This window comes from Dreissena polymorpha, chromosome 16 (genome assembly GCF_020536995.1).
Source record: "Dreissena polymorpha isolate Duluth1 chromosome 16, UMN_Dpol_1.0, whole genome shotgun sequence".
NCBI lineage: Eukaryota > Metazoa > Mollusca > Bivalvia > Myida > Dreissenidae > Dreissena > Dreissena polymorpha.
The window spans coordinates 38620135-38634866 of record NC_068370.1 but is presented as its reverse complement, the minus strand read 5'-3'; the positions used below and the strand labels follow the sequence as shown (position 1 = coordinate 38634866).

The 14732-nt window shown below is 35.7% G+C and overlaps 1 protein-coding gene across 1 annotated transcript; it reads right to left on the bottom strand.

Moving 5' to 3' along the window:
• Window positions 1-244: 244 nt before the first annotated feature.
• On the bottom strand, window positions 245-13953 carry LOC127861775 (zinc finger and BTB domain-containing protein 45-like). The gene is made up of 3 exons (XM_052400455.1): window positions 13904-13953; window positions 9952-10116; window positions 245-346 (listed from the first exon to the last, which is right to left on the bottom strand). Exons 2-3 carry the CDS (start codon window positions 10105-10107, stop codon window positions 245-247), a joined length of 258 nt encoding a protein of 85 aa, XP_052256415.1. The 5' UTR covers window positions 10108-10116; window positions 13904-13953.
• Window positions 13954-14732: the final 779 nt, after the last annotated feature.

Below are 14732 nucleotides of genomic sequence, written 5' to 3'. Positions count from 1 at the left end.
TTGACAAATTTACATAAAGATTCGGCATCAAATGTGACCTTTAGAGTGTTGATGACGCACGACGGACACAGGTCTATCACATAAGCTAACCATGATCACTAAAGGGCTCAGGTGAGCTAAATAAAAGCATGTTTGAAAATATTGTTTCTATATTTTCTTCTTTCAATTGGAAACTTCAGGCTCTAAATTTGGAAATATAAATAGTTTTTTTTCAATTGGTAATAAGGCCCAAATTTTAACACAACTAATGCCGGTTCCTACCTTGCTGTTTCTCCTGCAAGCCGCTGTTGTAGAGGGACTGGAAGTAGGGTGCGGCCGCCAGGACACACCAGTGGGCCTTCATGTCCTGTGGACAGGCAAACATACATCATACTTGGGTACAATCAGGGTACGTCAAACGTTTATCAATAAACACAGAACTAAGAAATGCACATTTTGTGTGTTTGTGTTTTCTAAAAAGAATTGTTTTATGACCAGTTAATCTAAACAGCACTTTTCCTAGCATAGCATTCAAAGTAGAATTACTTGTATTGTATAAACAGTTACATGTACATGTATGGCAAATGACATTGCAGTTCTTCATACATTTGAAGCCTTGAAAAGGTCTTGTCTCCTTAGAAACATTTTTTAAACATGTTCCCTTAAACTGATCATAATCCAAAATATTTAATTCCCTTTTGTTTGAAAAAAACCCACCTCAAATTACCATAAATAGTAATACACATAGTTTCCATCAAACAACAAAACCAAACAGTTATGAAATAATTAACATTAGCAAAGACAATGTTGTGTGTGAATGCGTGTTGCCTCGTTCAAGTCCCTCATCACCTGAGACTGTTTAATGTGAGGACTGGTAAAAACAATGTTTGCAAAGATGGTGAACCATCATAACAATTCATGTTTTATTAAGAATATACTGTTAACATAATGTTTTGGTTCAAGTTTTTTAATTTTATTTTAATCCTGTTGTGAGCAACAAACAGGATTTTTTTTGTTGTTGGTTGTGGCGTAATATTTTTCTGATAATTAGAAAAGTAATGTGCAGTTAAGAAACGTTGACCACTTTGGTTATTTGGAGTAGGCCCATTTATTTGACACAGATCAAAAAGGAAATATCATTGAATTGTGCCACTGATAGCAGGAACTTTTGCATATAATATTTATTGGTTAAATGCTCACCATAGCATAGATGTTTTCTTCATAGGCTTTTCGTCACTTCCTGGCCTATAACTATGGCCTCATTAAGAGGAGGGAGTTTAGTAAATACTCATTTAAAATTGGAAAAATACATAATATAAACAAGAGGAAGTGGGAGAACAAGTATGTTATAAAAAACGCAGGCAGTAGTAGTAACTATTTGTAATGATTTTTAAAAGAAAATATTTTCTAAAACAACTATTGAAACTCTGAATGTTGAGTGAATGATCAAGATTTAGTATAATCAGAGAATATTAATAAACAAGAGCTGTCAGAGGACAGCGCGCTCGACTATTCGAGTGCTTGACAGTATAACGTAAGCCATCATGGGGTAATTGTTCAAATTATTCAATAAGGTCAAGGTAATAGTTCAGGTATATTTTCCACAATCTATTGAACATTTGTAAAGACATTAAACAAAGTAATAAGATTTTATTTCAAGTTTGATAGCAATAGCATGGGTGGGAAGTTTGGACAGTCCTTCAAAAATAAAGTAAATAAACATTTGTTTTTTGGTTTTTTAACCATGTTTCAAAGAAAAAAATATTCTTTTGGGTTGGGTGGGGGTGGGGGGGGGGGGGGGTTGAGAGGGGGGAGGGGTTTAATGTGGGGTGTGGTCATTTATTAGACGATCTTTCAAAAATAAAAAAGGAAAAATAAAAATGGGGGGTGGGGGGGGTGGGGGGGGTTGAGAGGGGGGTATAATGGGGGTGTGATCATTTATTAGATGATCTTTCAAAGATAACAAAAGGAACAAAATAAAATTAAAATTTGGGGGGGGGGAGGGGGGGGGGGCAGGGATTCTGGGTTGGGGTGGGGTATTGTTTGGGTGGAATCCATTGTGGTATTCAGGTAAGTATTGTTTTGTCAAAGTATTAATAAAATCTTATCATAAATAAAGAAGTTATGGCAATTAAACTAAAATTTACTCTTGACCTTGAGAGTCAAGGTCAAGGTCAAATTGAATTTGGTAGGTACAGTACCCTCATGATAATAAGAAAATATTTGAAGTTTGAAAGCAATAGCTTTGATACTTTAGAAGTCAAGTGGATCTAAACACAAAATTTAACAAAATATTCAGTTACTTAGACAAAAAAGGGCCATAACTCTTACAAAATGCTTAATACAGTTGTCTGCTCTTGTTTATAGATTGGGGTCATGTTGGTAAAGAAGTTTGCAAAATATGAAAGCAATATGTCAAGGGACATTGAAAATATTAAGGTGGTACGCAAATTTTAACATAGATTTATCAATAATATGCATTATTAAGTGAAAAAGGGCCAAAATTCTTACAAAATGCTTGATACAGTTGTCTGCTCTTGTTTACAGCTTGATGTCATGTTGGTAAAGAAGTTTGCAAAATATGAAAGCAATATGTCAAGGGACATTGAAAATATTTGAGGTGCATGGTACGCAAACTTAAAATTGGATATTATGCTATTGTTGGAGTCTTAGTACAGACTTTAATACTCGGGTTTAATATTGGGTGTAATTTGCAAGTAATTTAAATAATGTGCATAATTACCATGATGCGATGTACCTTTTTTTATTTATTATTTTTTTCATTGTCAGTGTTGTTTGTGGAAATATGAATCAAATCTGATTGTTATGACAGTTTTAGCAAAAATAAAAAATCAACCATGAAAGTGAAGGTCATTTCAAGGTCAAGGTCAAATTCTGTTTCAATGTCTTCAAGGTTTTGTCACAAAGGTTGTTGTGTTCAAGTATGAAGACAATCCATTCATAAATATCGAAGTCATAGCCAATTGGAGCTAAAATCAAATTAAAGTATGGTATCTCATTATGGATCAAGGTTCCATATGGTCATATAAAGTATGGTCCACTTGAAGGGTTATCCAAAGAGATCTTGTTATGTCCAAGTATGAAGACAATCTATTCATAATAATCAAGTTATAGCCAATATATGTATCCCGCAAAAAGCCACTTTTTGGAAAAAAACACTAATCTGCTGGTACAAAATAAACAGGACCATTTACAATCCTGTCAAAATCACACACCGTATCAACCGTTATTATTTAAAGGAAGCTATCATTGGTTAGTATAAGGATAAGCCCTTGTTTTGTACCAGGGTTGGTGATTAGTGGATTTTTTCTAAACTCGTGGTTTTCCGTGATAGATCTATATATCGCCAAAAAAAAAAGCAATTTCATAATTTGACCCTTGAATGTCATGTCATTCAGATCAAGGTCAATTTTAGTATGGTCAACTTGAAGGCCTTACATAAAGAAACATTATATGCCCTAGTATTATGTAAACAAAGGTGAAATTCAGCTGCCCCAAGCAGCACAGCATTCCCTTTATCAACAGTGTCTGGTCTTTTATGAGAGAAATTCATAAGAAATTAATGTTTTATAATCAATGTAAACGCTCAGACTTTTTGCTTCCATAGCAACGACATATTTGTTGCCATAGCAAAATTTGTTACCATAGCAAACAGATTTGATGCTATAGGAAAAAATAAAATATGTGCATACTCTCCATCATACATTTATCCTATTTCAAAGTTTCATGAATTGTTTTGAATGCTTTTAGAGTTATCATAATATCAAATTTTCCTATTTGTTTAGTCTATTTCTTGCCATAGCAAACATCACGAAAAATTATCTTTGTGAACTTTACAACCACAAGTGCTTTTTGTGTGTAAGAAAAAAAACATGCAAAACAAGATTCCATAAATGGCATGTTGTCTGCAAAGCACAGGCGTATTGATTCATAGCCCAGAGAACTTTGGGATCTTTACATTTTGTATAAAAAAATGTAAGCATGTAATTTCATAACCTATATCACGAACGCAGAACATTGATCTCTTTGAGTGAAAAGAATACGGACACACTGTATGAGTTAACCCTTGATAGCTTAGTATTGAATCAATATTTTGTCGCTGTATACACCTTTTTTCCGTTAATGGCAGTTCGAAATTTCCATCCTTGCATGACGTCATTTGAGGGATTCACCTTCCACGAGAACTGAGTGCAACTCGTGTGCTATGCCACAGTGAAAAGATGTTGCCGTGGGTGGCACGTGCGCTGTAAGCGGATGACGTAAAAATGTTAAATTCAACGGTGTTTAGCATTGTTTGTCGCACTACATTAGCAAAGGCTTGAAAAACCAGATGAGCTGGATTTATTCACAAGCATTTAGAAAGGGATTTGTTTATGTCCATGAAAAAAACGGGATCCACAGTCGATTCGTAATATATTGGACATTGCGATTTTATGGATCGCGATATAGTGGATCTGCAGTGTACCAAACAGTAAGTCCGACGATATAGGCTTTCACCATCGGTCTTTTAAAATTTTTGCCGGCAATGTCCGACGGGCCGACAGTCTTTTGCAACGTCTGTCATAGCAACCACACTTGACGCTATACAGAAAAAAGAAAATGACGTGCATAATCGCCATCATGTCAAATATCTATATTTCAAGTTCAATTAACAAATTCTGAGTACTTTAAGAGTGTTATCACAGGATCCAGTTTTCTCTGACAGACGGACTGACAGATGGACAGGCAGACAGATGGATGGAGGGCAATCCTATAGTCCTCTCCGGTCACACCAGTAGGGGAATAACAAAAATAGAAACAACAAGAGATTGCCAAGCAATATGGTCCCCTACCAGTGAAACTCCACCATTGTCAGTAATTTTATTTATTTTTATTTACATTTGTTGCCACGGCAACCACAATTTTTGATGTAGGAACAAATGAGTTGAGGTGCATAATCTCCATATTGCCATCTGTCATGTTTCAAGTTTAATGAAACAAGAGGGCCTGAAAGGCCCAAAGTCGCTCTCCTGAGATAACAAGATATTATTGGGACAAATCTTCTGACCAAGTTTCATGAAGATCGGAAAATAAATGTGGCCTCTAGAGTGTGAACAAGGTTTTACTAAAGCCATATAAGGAAAAATGCCCCGCCCCCTGGCAGCTATGTTTTTCAACCAACCGGCATCATTTTGAACTCGTCCAAGATATTATAGGTTGAATCTTCTGACCAAGTTTCATGAAGATCGGACAGTAAATGTGGCCTCTAGAGTGTTTACACGATTTTACTATAGCCATATAAGGAAAATTGCCCCGCCCCTTGGATGCCATGTTTTTCAAGCAAACATAATTATTTTCAAACTAATCCAAGATATCATTGAGACCAATCTTCTGACCAAATTTCATGAAGACTGGACAATAAATGTGGCCTCTAGAGTGTTAACAAGGTTTTACTATAACCATATATAGCCATATAAGGAAAATGCCCCGCCCCCTGGTGGCCATGTTTTTAAAGCAAAACCATTTTCGAACTCATCCAAGATATCATTAGGACAAATCTTCTGAACAAGTTTTATGATGATTGGAAAATAAATGTGACCTCTAAAGTGTTAACAAGGTTTTACTATAGCCATATAAGGAAAAATGCCCGTGGTGGCCATTTTTTTCAACCAACCGGCATCATTTTTGAACTCGTCAAAGATAATATTGGGATGAATCTTCTGACCGAGTTTCATGAAGATCGGACAATAAATGTGGCCTCTATAGTGTTAACAAGATTTTACTATAGCCATATAAGGAAAAATTACCCGCCCCTTGGCAGCTATGTTTTTCAATCAAACGTAACCATTTTTGAACTCATTCAAAATATCAATAAGACAATCTTCTGATCAAATTTCATGAAGATTGGACAATAAATGTGGCTTCTAGAGTGTTAACAAGGTTTTACTATAGCCATATAAGGAAAAATGCCCCGCCCCCTGGCGGCCATGTTTTTCAACCAACCAGCATCATTTTCAAACTCGTCCAAGATATTATTGGTCTGAATCTTCTGACCATGTTTCATGAAGACCCTAGGCCTTAAAAATAGGGAGAAGTGAGTTTTCCTTTTTTCTGAAACAGGGGGAAGTTTGGAAAATCAGGGAGGCGTTTGTGCGAACAATATCAAAACAAGGCTATTGTCAAGCAATATGGTCCCCTACCGGCTCCACCATTGTCAGAAATTCCACCATTTTCAGATTTTTTTATTTATTTTTTGGGTTGCCATAGCAACCACAATTTTTGACGTAGGAACAAAATGAAATGATGTGCATAATGTCCATATTGCCATCTATCCATGTTGCAAGTTTCATGAAAAAATATTAAGAACTTTTCAAGTTATCGCAGGATCCAGAAAAGTGTGACGGACAGACAGACAGACAGACAGACTGACACACAGAGCGCAAACCATAAGTCCCCTCCGGTGAAAACCCGTAGGGGACAACAAAACATGTTCATTTCACAACTTTTATTATTTCTATTTTACTATGTTTATTTGTAAAAACAATCAATTCTCACTAAAATCTTACTAAGCATAACACATTTAAGTCATTTAAAACATTTAGTTATTTAAGATATGTACCGGTAGTACCTTTCATCCCATATTTATATATTTATCGTAATTATATTATCATCCCTATGACTGCTTTTGCTTAATGCATGGAACATCTAGTATATCTATTACTGTTTATCTGAAATACTATAAATGTCCGAAATATGTACACTTAAGAATGCCTTACCTGTCTAACTTTAATAATCCAAATTTTCCTTGTTGTTATCTGGTTTAACAAACCTTATTAAATGTTTGTCAAATCCAGTTAATGCTTTCTCCATTATTGAATCACCATTACTTGTAATTTGAATCGTAGCAATTTAATTCTACTCGGATAATTTATATCTAATCGAGGAAATGTGTTTTGTCAATAGTTATGTGTAGTATTATGACTTTTTATTATAAAAATGAGCATTGATTCCAGTTTATATAAGATGGGTGTTACTCGTAATTATCGGTGGATTAACAAACTGAAAAAAACTCGCTGGACTAATTAATTCTAGTGGATTTACGCAATTAATATAACTTTGATCAAGTTTGTTTTTCTTGAATTATTTTTGCTGACTTTCTTCATCTGCCAAAAACCTGTACTTATCGCATGGTCAATCAATTATCACGTAATCATTAGACAACTTGCGGCACGCCCGAAGCGGCACGAGTGTGTTGTTATAGCAACCAATATTAAGGGACTGCTTTTTGCACAGTCAATTAACGATCCGCGTGGGGGGTAAATTGTGTAACCGTTAGATAAACAACAAACAATAAACTTGCTAATCGCCTGCGGGCGGTAGCACGCCTTAGCATAAATAATCGGGCGGCTTGATTTTCGCTTTTCCGGTCTTGTTTACTCAAAAAATCGGGCGACTTTATCTTCGCTTTTCTGGGCTCGAAGGGCCAAATCATGGGCGTAAGAGTGAAATTATCCATAATCGCTCTAGTCGCCCGTAGGGTAGTCCCTGATAGCCATATAAGGGAAAATTCCCCGCCCCTTGGCAGCCATGTTTTTCAAGCAAAGGTTACCATTTTTGAACTCATCCAAGATATCATTGGGACAAATCTTCTGAGGAGCAAGTTTCATGAAGATCGGAAATAAATGTGGCCTCTAGAGTGTTAACAAGGTTTTACTATAGCCATATAAGGCCTAAAAAAAGTGTTTGTTTCCACTGAAATGGCAAAAAAAATTAGGGTAGGTAGGTAGGCAAATAATTTTATTTAAAAATTTATTTTTTTTAGAAAATGTCGTATATGGTGCATCTTCTTCTCATTTTATTGTGTACAGCTGTATGTACAATCAATTTGATGATGTATGTAATGCTATATGGCTGTATTTAAATAATTTTATGAAATAAAACTTGCTGTTCATTAATATTGCATTTGTTGCTTTCCTTGTTTCCGAGTTTAATGTTGACTTCTGGCAATGGCTTTAATAGTCCATTTTATGACCAATTAAAGGCATAACTATTACAAGTCACAGTAAACCCGATTGTCCCAAATTTGAAATTCTGAAAAGTAGGCCAGGGGTCTTGGAACCGCAGCCACAGGAACCCAACAGGAATACAGGGCAAAGCCCACCCCACCCAGAGCCCTTACTAACTGTTTTTTTTTATAGTTTTTCCAATTGCAATTTCATGTGAATACAATTTGAAATATTATAAACCACACCGTCCATATCACCGCATGTGTATTCGTCATTCTATTTCTTCTATAAAGAACTTCGAAAATAAAGTCATGAAATTATAATTGACGAAAAATACTATAACTGAAAACGACAGTCCGAAAAATTGTACGCGTTTTGCACATTTGCATACGGTTTGACAGCAGAGAAAATGAAACCAGTTACCTAGCAAATACGTAATTAATATACAATTTGGTTGACATATTGCTTTACAATAGCAATAGCATAGTTTGTGGGTAAAAAACAACTTAATTATCACCTTTTAATTTCAAACGATAATCGGCAAATCGATAGTCGCTAGAAAGGTGTTAAGTGATCAACTTAGAAATTATTTATTTATTGTTACGCTTCTTTTCATTTGTTTATCTTAAAATACGACGTTTGCCAATCGGCCGCTAAATTGTTGGCAGAGACAATATCAACTGTGTATTCCAAGTATACAGTGTCTACGCATGATTGAACCAATATTATGTGTGAGCGAACTCAATGTTGATTGGCCAGTTACCACGTGCGCTTAAATAAAATTAGGTCAATCGCGATGTCTCATGTTCTGGTACAGACCAGGTTTCGTTTACTGTTCGAATTGCGAACACTTTCATTGAAACAAAGAGAAAAATATAGAAAACCAGTCTGGATTTAAATCGCGGATGTTTTTCAATGAAATTTTACGAGATTTAAGCTTTTTTTGCAAATTAGATTTGCTTGAGCCAAATTATCAATATTTTCGCAAATGCAGTGAACAACGAGCTGGCGCTGGGCGCTTGTTTATGTTGAAAGTTTAAGGTACGGCGCCAAAAAATATGCGGATAACATTGAAAGTTTATTGAGCGGCGCCGAAAAATACGCGGTCCGATTTTTTCCCAATTTTGGGCTCAAAAAAGATTAGGAACGGCAGCAAAAAATTAGGTAGGGTCTGGCCACTGGAAACAAACATTTTTTTTACGCCTAAGGAAAAATGCCCCGCCCCCTGGCGGCCATGTTTTTCAACCAACCAGCATCATTTTCGACCTCATCCAAGATATTATTGGGATGAATCTTCTGACCAAGTTTCATGAAGATCAGACAATAAATGTGGCCTCTAGAGTGTTAACAAGATTTTACTATAGCCATATACATGTATAGCAATATAAGAAAAAATGCCCCACCCCTTGGCAGCCATATTTTTCAAGCAAACGTAACCATTTTCGAACTCATCCAAGATATTATTGCGACCAATCTTCTGACTAAATTTCATGAAGATTGGACAATAAATGTGCCCTCTAGAGAGTTAACAAGGCAAATGTTGACACCGCACAATTCACAACACATAACAGACGACAGACAAAAGGCGAACACAAAAGCTCACCATGAGCACGTTGTGCTCAGGTGAGCTAAAAATATGAAGAACTTTTAAGTTATCAAAGGATCCAGAAAAGTGTGACGGACTGACGCACAGAGCGCAAACCATAAGTCCCCTCCGGTTTCATTGGTAGGGGACAATAAAATGCATTAAGCTCAAACTTGGTTTGATGAATACAGCATCCATAATACAAAAAAGACTATATCTTTGTCATTTTTTGTTCCAATTTATCCTTTTTTTCAAATAAAGCTTATATTGAGATGAGAATTTGTAAGTCATTTTAGGGGGGAAATAAACACACATTGAGCAGGTGAATGGGGCAGAATTTCTAAAGTAAGCCCTCAAAAAAACGCTGTGGACAATGCTTACTGTATCACAACATCTCACAGTCACGTCGCAGTAGTCCGACTGGGCCTGCATCTGGCCATGCAGCTGGTCTAGGAGCTGCTTTCCGTACATTAACGAGTTGCCCAGCTGGTATTTCTCACCATCCCGAAGAAGACGGGTTTGCTTCGGCTCCGACATTGTCGGCACCTACATATACCATAGAACGGTGCTTATGTCAATGATCAGAGATATATAAGGCAAAAGTCCAACAATTAACTGCGACACAGTTTATCCCTAGAAACTTTTATTTTGGTAGACATCCTATATTAAAATGGAGTTAAGATTTGCTGTTATCAAGTTTAAAATATACCACAAATTTCAATTCCCATAGGGTGACCGGTCCCATCATAAAACAGTAAAGTTTCGAGGCATTTTAAAGATAAAAGATTTTGTCCTCTATCGAACATTGCAATAAAAACGATATGTCATGTTACTTCTAAGAAAATCCATCTCGCTTGAATACAGGCACCATTAAAAAACTGATGTTCGACGTTCATAATTCGACAAAAAAACCCATTCTCAGAAAACACTCACTAAATATTATCATTTCAAGTTAGCTGCTCAGACTACGCTCCAAAATATAGACGTAAAATTTGAGAAATAACCATTGAAGCTATATCTTATGATGAAAAATGGTCTAAATACCGGAAGAGAAAGGGCATCTTTAGTAATATGGACTACTTTCAAATGGACCATGGAGGGATACACATTGATATAGTGGTATCTAACCTATAAAATTAGAATGATTCAATAATAAAAAAAGATTTTTATTGGATTCGAAGACAGAGGACCTAGCCTTATTAAAACGGAAAAAAGTGTGTCAAAAACAAAATCTGCAAATTGCAGCGAAAAGGCTAAATTAAATTATTTAGCATTATTATATTTTCAAGTAGGCCTATAATTTACCATGATATGTCACATAACGTATGGTAACATTTTAAAATGTTTATCCGTACAACAGCTTAATTTTTTCATATATACTATTTGGGGATGCGGAATTAATAGTAGCTCAATACTAGCAACAAATATCGATACTAGTATAGTATGACTATCTACAAAGATATTTGAGCTGAACCTTACTTACTGACTACTGTACGTGAGAAGGTTACCAGTTAGTTTAAACCTATTTATTTTAGCTCGATTGCATTGAAAGCCTTAGGCTTATATAAACGCTCTCGAGTCTGTTTCCTGGGCCTAAAACCAGTACTTGGTGTCTTTGGGGGAGATCTTTAGAATGCTCCCATGGTCCCATGGTGGGGCTCAAACCCGTGACCTCCCGGTCGCTAGGCGGACACCATATCCATTACACCTTGGCGACCTTTACCAGCATAGGGACCCAGCACAAAAACAAGAGATGTGTTCGTCAGAAACACAATGCCCCCTACGGCGCCGCTTTGAAATAAAATTTCTATATATCACTTGGCAGGGGGGGGGGGGGGGGGGGTGGGGGGTGGGGGGCAGTGGGTGGACAGTCAAAAATGACCAAGTCAGACATCACTGACAACCAAGGCCTGTGGTTTATAGATCATAAAGAGATCATAGCCAGAGTTCATCATGTATGTACACTACCATTCACAAATTAATTATATCATTAAAAAAACCTTTGACAAATCAATCATTTGAGTTATAAATAATCAAAATAAAAAATCTGTACAGTAACTGTAAAAAGAACTTAAATTCTTGGTAAGGAAATATATAATATGAGATTTATAGTTATATTAATTACTTCCCTTGAAAATAATTGTCTCAAACAAATCTCTATTTTTAGTAGCAAATAATTAAAAGCCACTTCCGACTTCCGTGACTGTAGATTCACCACTCAAAATGTGCAGCTCAATGAGATAAACATGCATGCCAAATAACAAGTTGCTATGTTCAATATTGAATAATTATCTCCCTTCAAAGCTTATTACTTCCCTTGGATTTGTATTTTTGAGCTTAGACCTTGAAGAATGACCTTGACCTTGACCTTTTACCACGATGTGTTTGTCAGAAACACAATGACGCCTACTGCACCGCTTTGATTTATTTAACAAAAATTTATACGTTGGCAGGTCAGATAATTATGTCTATTTAAAGCTTATTACTTCCCTTGGATTTTTTTTTTCGACCCTAGACCTTAAAGGATGATGTTCACCTTGAAATTTCACCACTCAAAATGTGCAGCTCCATGAGATACACATGCATGCCAAATATCAAGTTGCTATCTTTAATATTTGAAAGTTATGGCCAATGTTAAAGTTTTTTTTCGGACGGACGGACAGACTGACATACTGACTGACGGACAGTTCAACTGCTATATGCCACCCTACCGTGGGCATAAAAACATATATAATATATAGACAAGGGGTTGAACATGCCTAATAGAAAGAATGTCAAAAATTCAACAAAAGTGCAAATTACAAAGTCATTATCGTTTAAAATTCATAATCCTATATAAAATTGTAGCTAAATATCATCTGCAAACGTTGGCCATACAAAAATGGGCCTCATTTCAACTGTTTAAGAATAAGAAACTAAACAATCAGATGAAATCGAAAGTTTTAGCTAGATAAGACAAAAACCAGCACTCTGATCTAACCATAGCCCTTCATGTAAATGCGTGCTAACAAACAATAATATCACAAATTATCAGTTAATATTGATGAAAAAGAGTAAAGTAAACAACTTACCCCTAAAAAATAATTCCAATTCAATCAGAATGAGTAAGTATTTTTCATTTCGTTACATCTATTCCGTGAAAGTAAGCAGATTATCAGTGGTTGCAATTTGTCAAAGCGTCGATGTTTTTGTTGATTGTGCCTAGCTCTGTCAGTGTAATTCACTGCTAAGCCGGGTTCAAGAGCATGAATGGCGACTTTGTTTTCAAGTGAATAAAATAGGGTTAAACAGTTGTTGCAAAACTGAAAGAAAATATAAACTTTTGGAATTAGTTTTTAGGGGTTAGTTGTTTATTTAACTCTTTTTCATCAATGTTAAAGTGATATTATGGGCATCTTACAGTTTATAGGTGTCTATCGCAACTGTTGTTTATTTTTGGTGTTTCCACTTTATATACACTTATATTTGTTCATGCAGCCTCAAAATACTATAACAATATCCCGGAAAGAGAAAAATAATGCATTTGAATATCAACCATACTTTGTTTGACAACTGGTCATGCATGTACGATGTGAACCTCAATTTAGTTTTAGTGTAGATTCGTTTATGCGACACAAAAGACACCATTTTGTTTTACGGATCATTTTGGCTTACAGGACTGGGTGGGTCACGTAAAATATATAGTATAAAATATAGTCTCTCAGAAAAATCTTTACCGATTTCCTTTCACGAGGCAGAAGACTTGGAGCTTTATTTGATTATTACCTTTCAGTCTGGTATAAGTGGGAGTTCAATGTCAGAAAATAATACTAAGAAAAAAATAAAATCCCTACCTACGTACCCACCCAAATTTACCTGGGTCAGGTTATGCCAAACAATTTTTTAAGGATGGCCTCAACAGTGAAAAATGCCCATATCACTTTGTAAGCACGCATTTACACGGATGGTTATGGTTAAATTGAAGTGAGGGTTTTTGTCTTACCTAGCAAAAACTGTTGATTTTGTCCAATTTGTCATTTTTTAAATCTTAAATGGTTGAAATGAGGATAAGTTTTTGTATGGCCAACGTTTGCAGATGATATTTAGCTACAATTTAATATATTAGTTTAAAATTTTTAAACAATAGTGACTTTTTAATTTGTATTTTTGTTGAATGTGTGACATTCTGCCTATTTGACATGTTCAACGCCTTGCCTATGTTTACGAGTTGAAATTGGAGGGAATTGGCGGTAACAAATTTTAACATTGAAAAACTGTGCAGGTCATGAGATGCGTTCAAATTATTTACGATTTGTGTTCAATGTATAAAAAGGCATTAAAAATCAAATATAACTCTAAATATTAATAAGCCGTGGTCCCGTTTAAAAGCTGCATACTTGTTAAAACCGGAAGAGCGCGTTGAGCGTTTAATTATGACAAATCTATAAACAAGGGGCGTAACTTTTTTTCCATTTACGAACAGGGGAAACAACTTTCGTGAATTTCTACTTCTACGGTTGACAACCACAATCAACTCGTTGATTATTATGTCGTAGTGTGGGTGTTGAAGAAAAGTTACAGAATAAACGATTAAAAGTCCAGAATGCACATGTTAAAAAAGTTCTTTACAGTTTCTATAAAGTGTTTGACCAATTGAGCTTTGAAGCACTCAATTGACCCCGCAGATACTATGTCTGGCAGCTTGTTCCAACCTCTGATGGTCCTCGGAAAAAAATTAGTTGCGTCTGTAGTCATTTTTACATTATGGAATTTGGAAGGTTTGTTCATGCATGCCGCGGGTGAGTCTTCTTGGCGGTATTAAACGATGTTCTTTATTGATGGCAACGGTTTCGTTTTCGATTTTGTATAGCATTGAAAGTCTGGCTTCCTCCCGCCTTGTCTCAAGGGATTTCCAGTTTAGTTGTTCCAACATATATGAAATGCTTGCTCTTTGTCTATTTAATACATATCTGGCGCCCCTCCTTTGCACCATCTCAATTTTCTCTTGATCTACTTTCGTGTATGGATCAAGTCAAGTCAAGTAAATTTTATTTAAAGTCGGCAAGAGTACATAACATATAGCATAAGCTATACTTAGCTTTTAAACCGACATTATTAACAAATGTATAATAATAACATATTAAAAAGCAGCTGTTAAGAGAGACAGTAAGGAAATTTAAACG

Coding starts and splice junctions, on each gene's coding strand:
- LOC127861775 (XM_052400455.1), bottom strand. CDS start 10,107: ATGTCGGAGCCGAAGCAAACCCGTCTTCTTCGGGATGGTGAGAAATAC. Junction 347..9,951: donor CTGTGAGATGTTGTGATACA/GTAAGCATTGTC, acceptor GCCTGTCCACAG/GACATGAAGGCCCACTGGTG.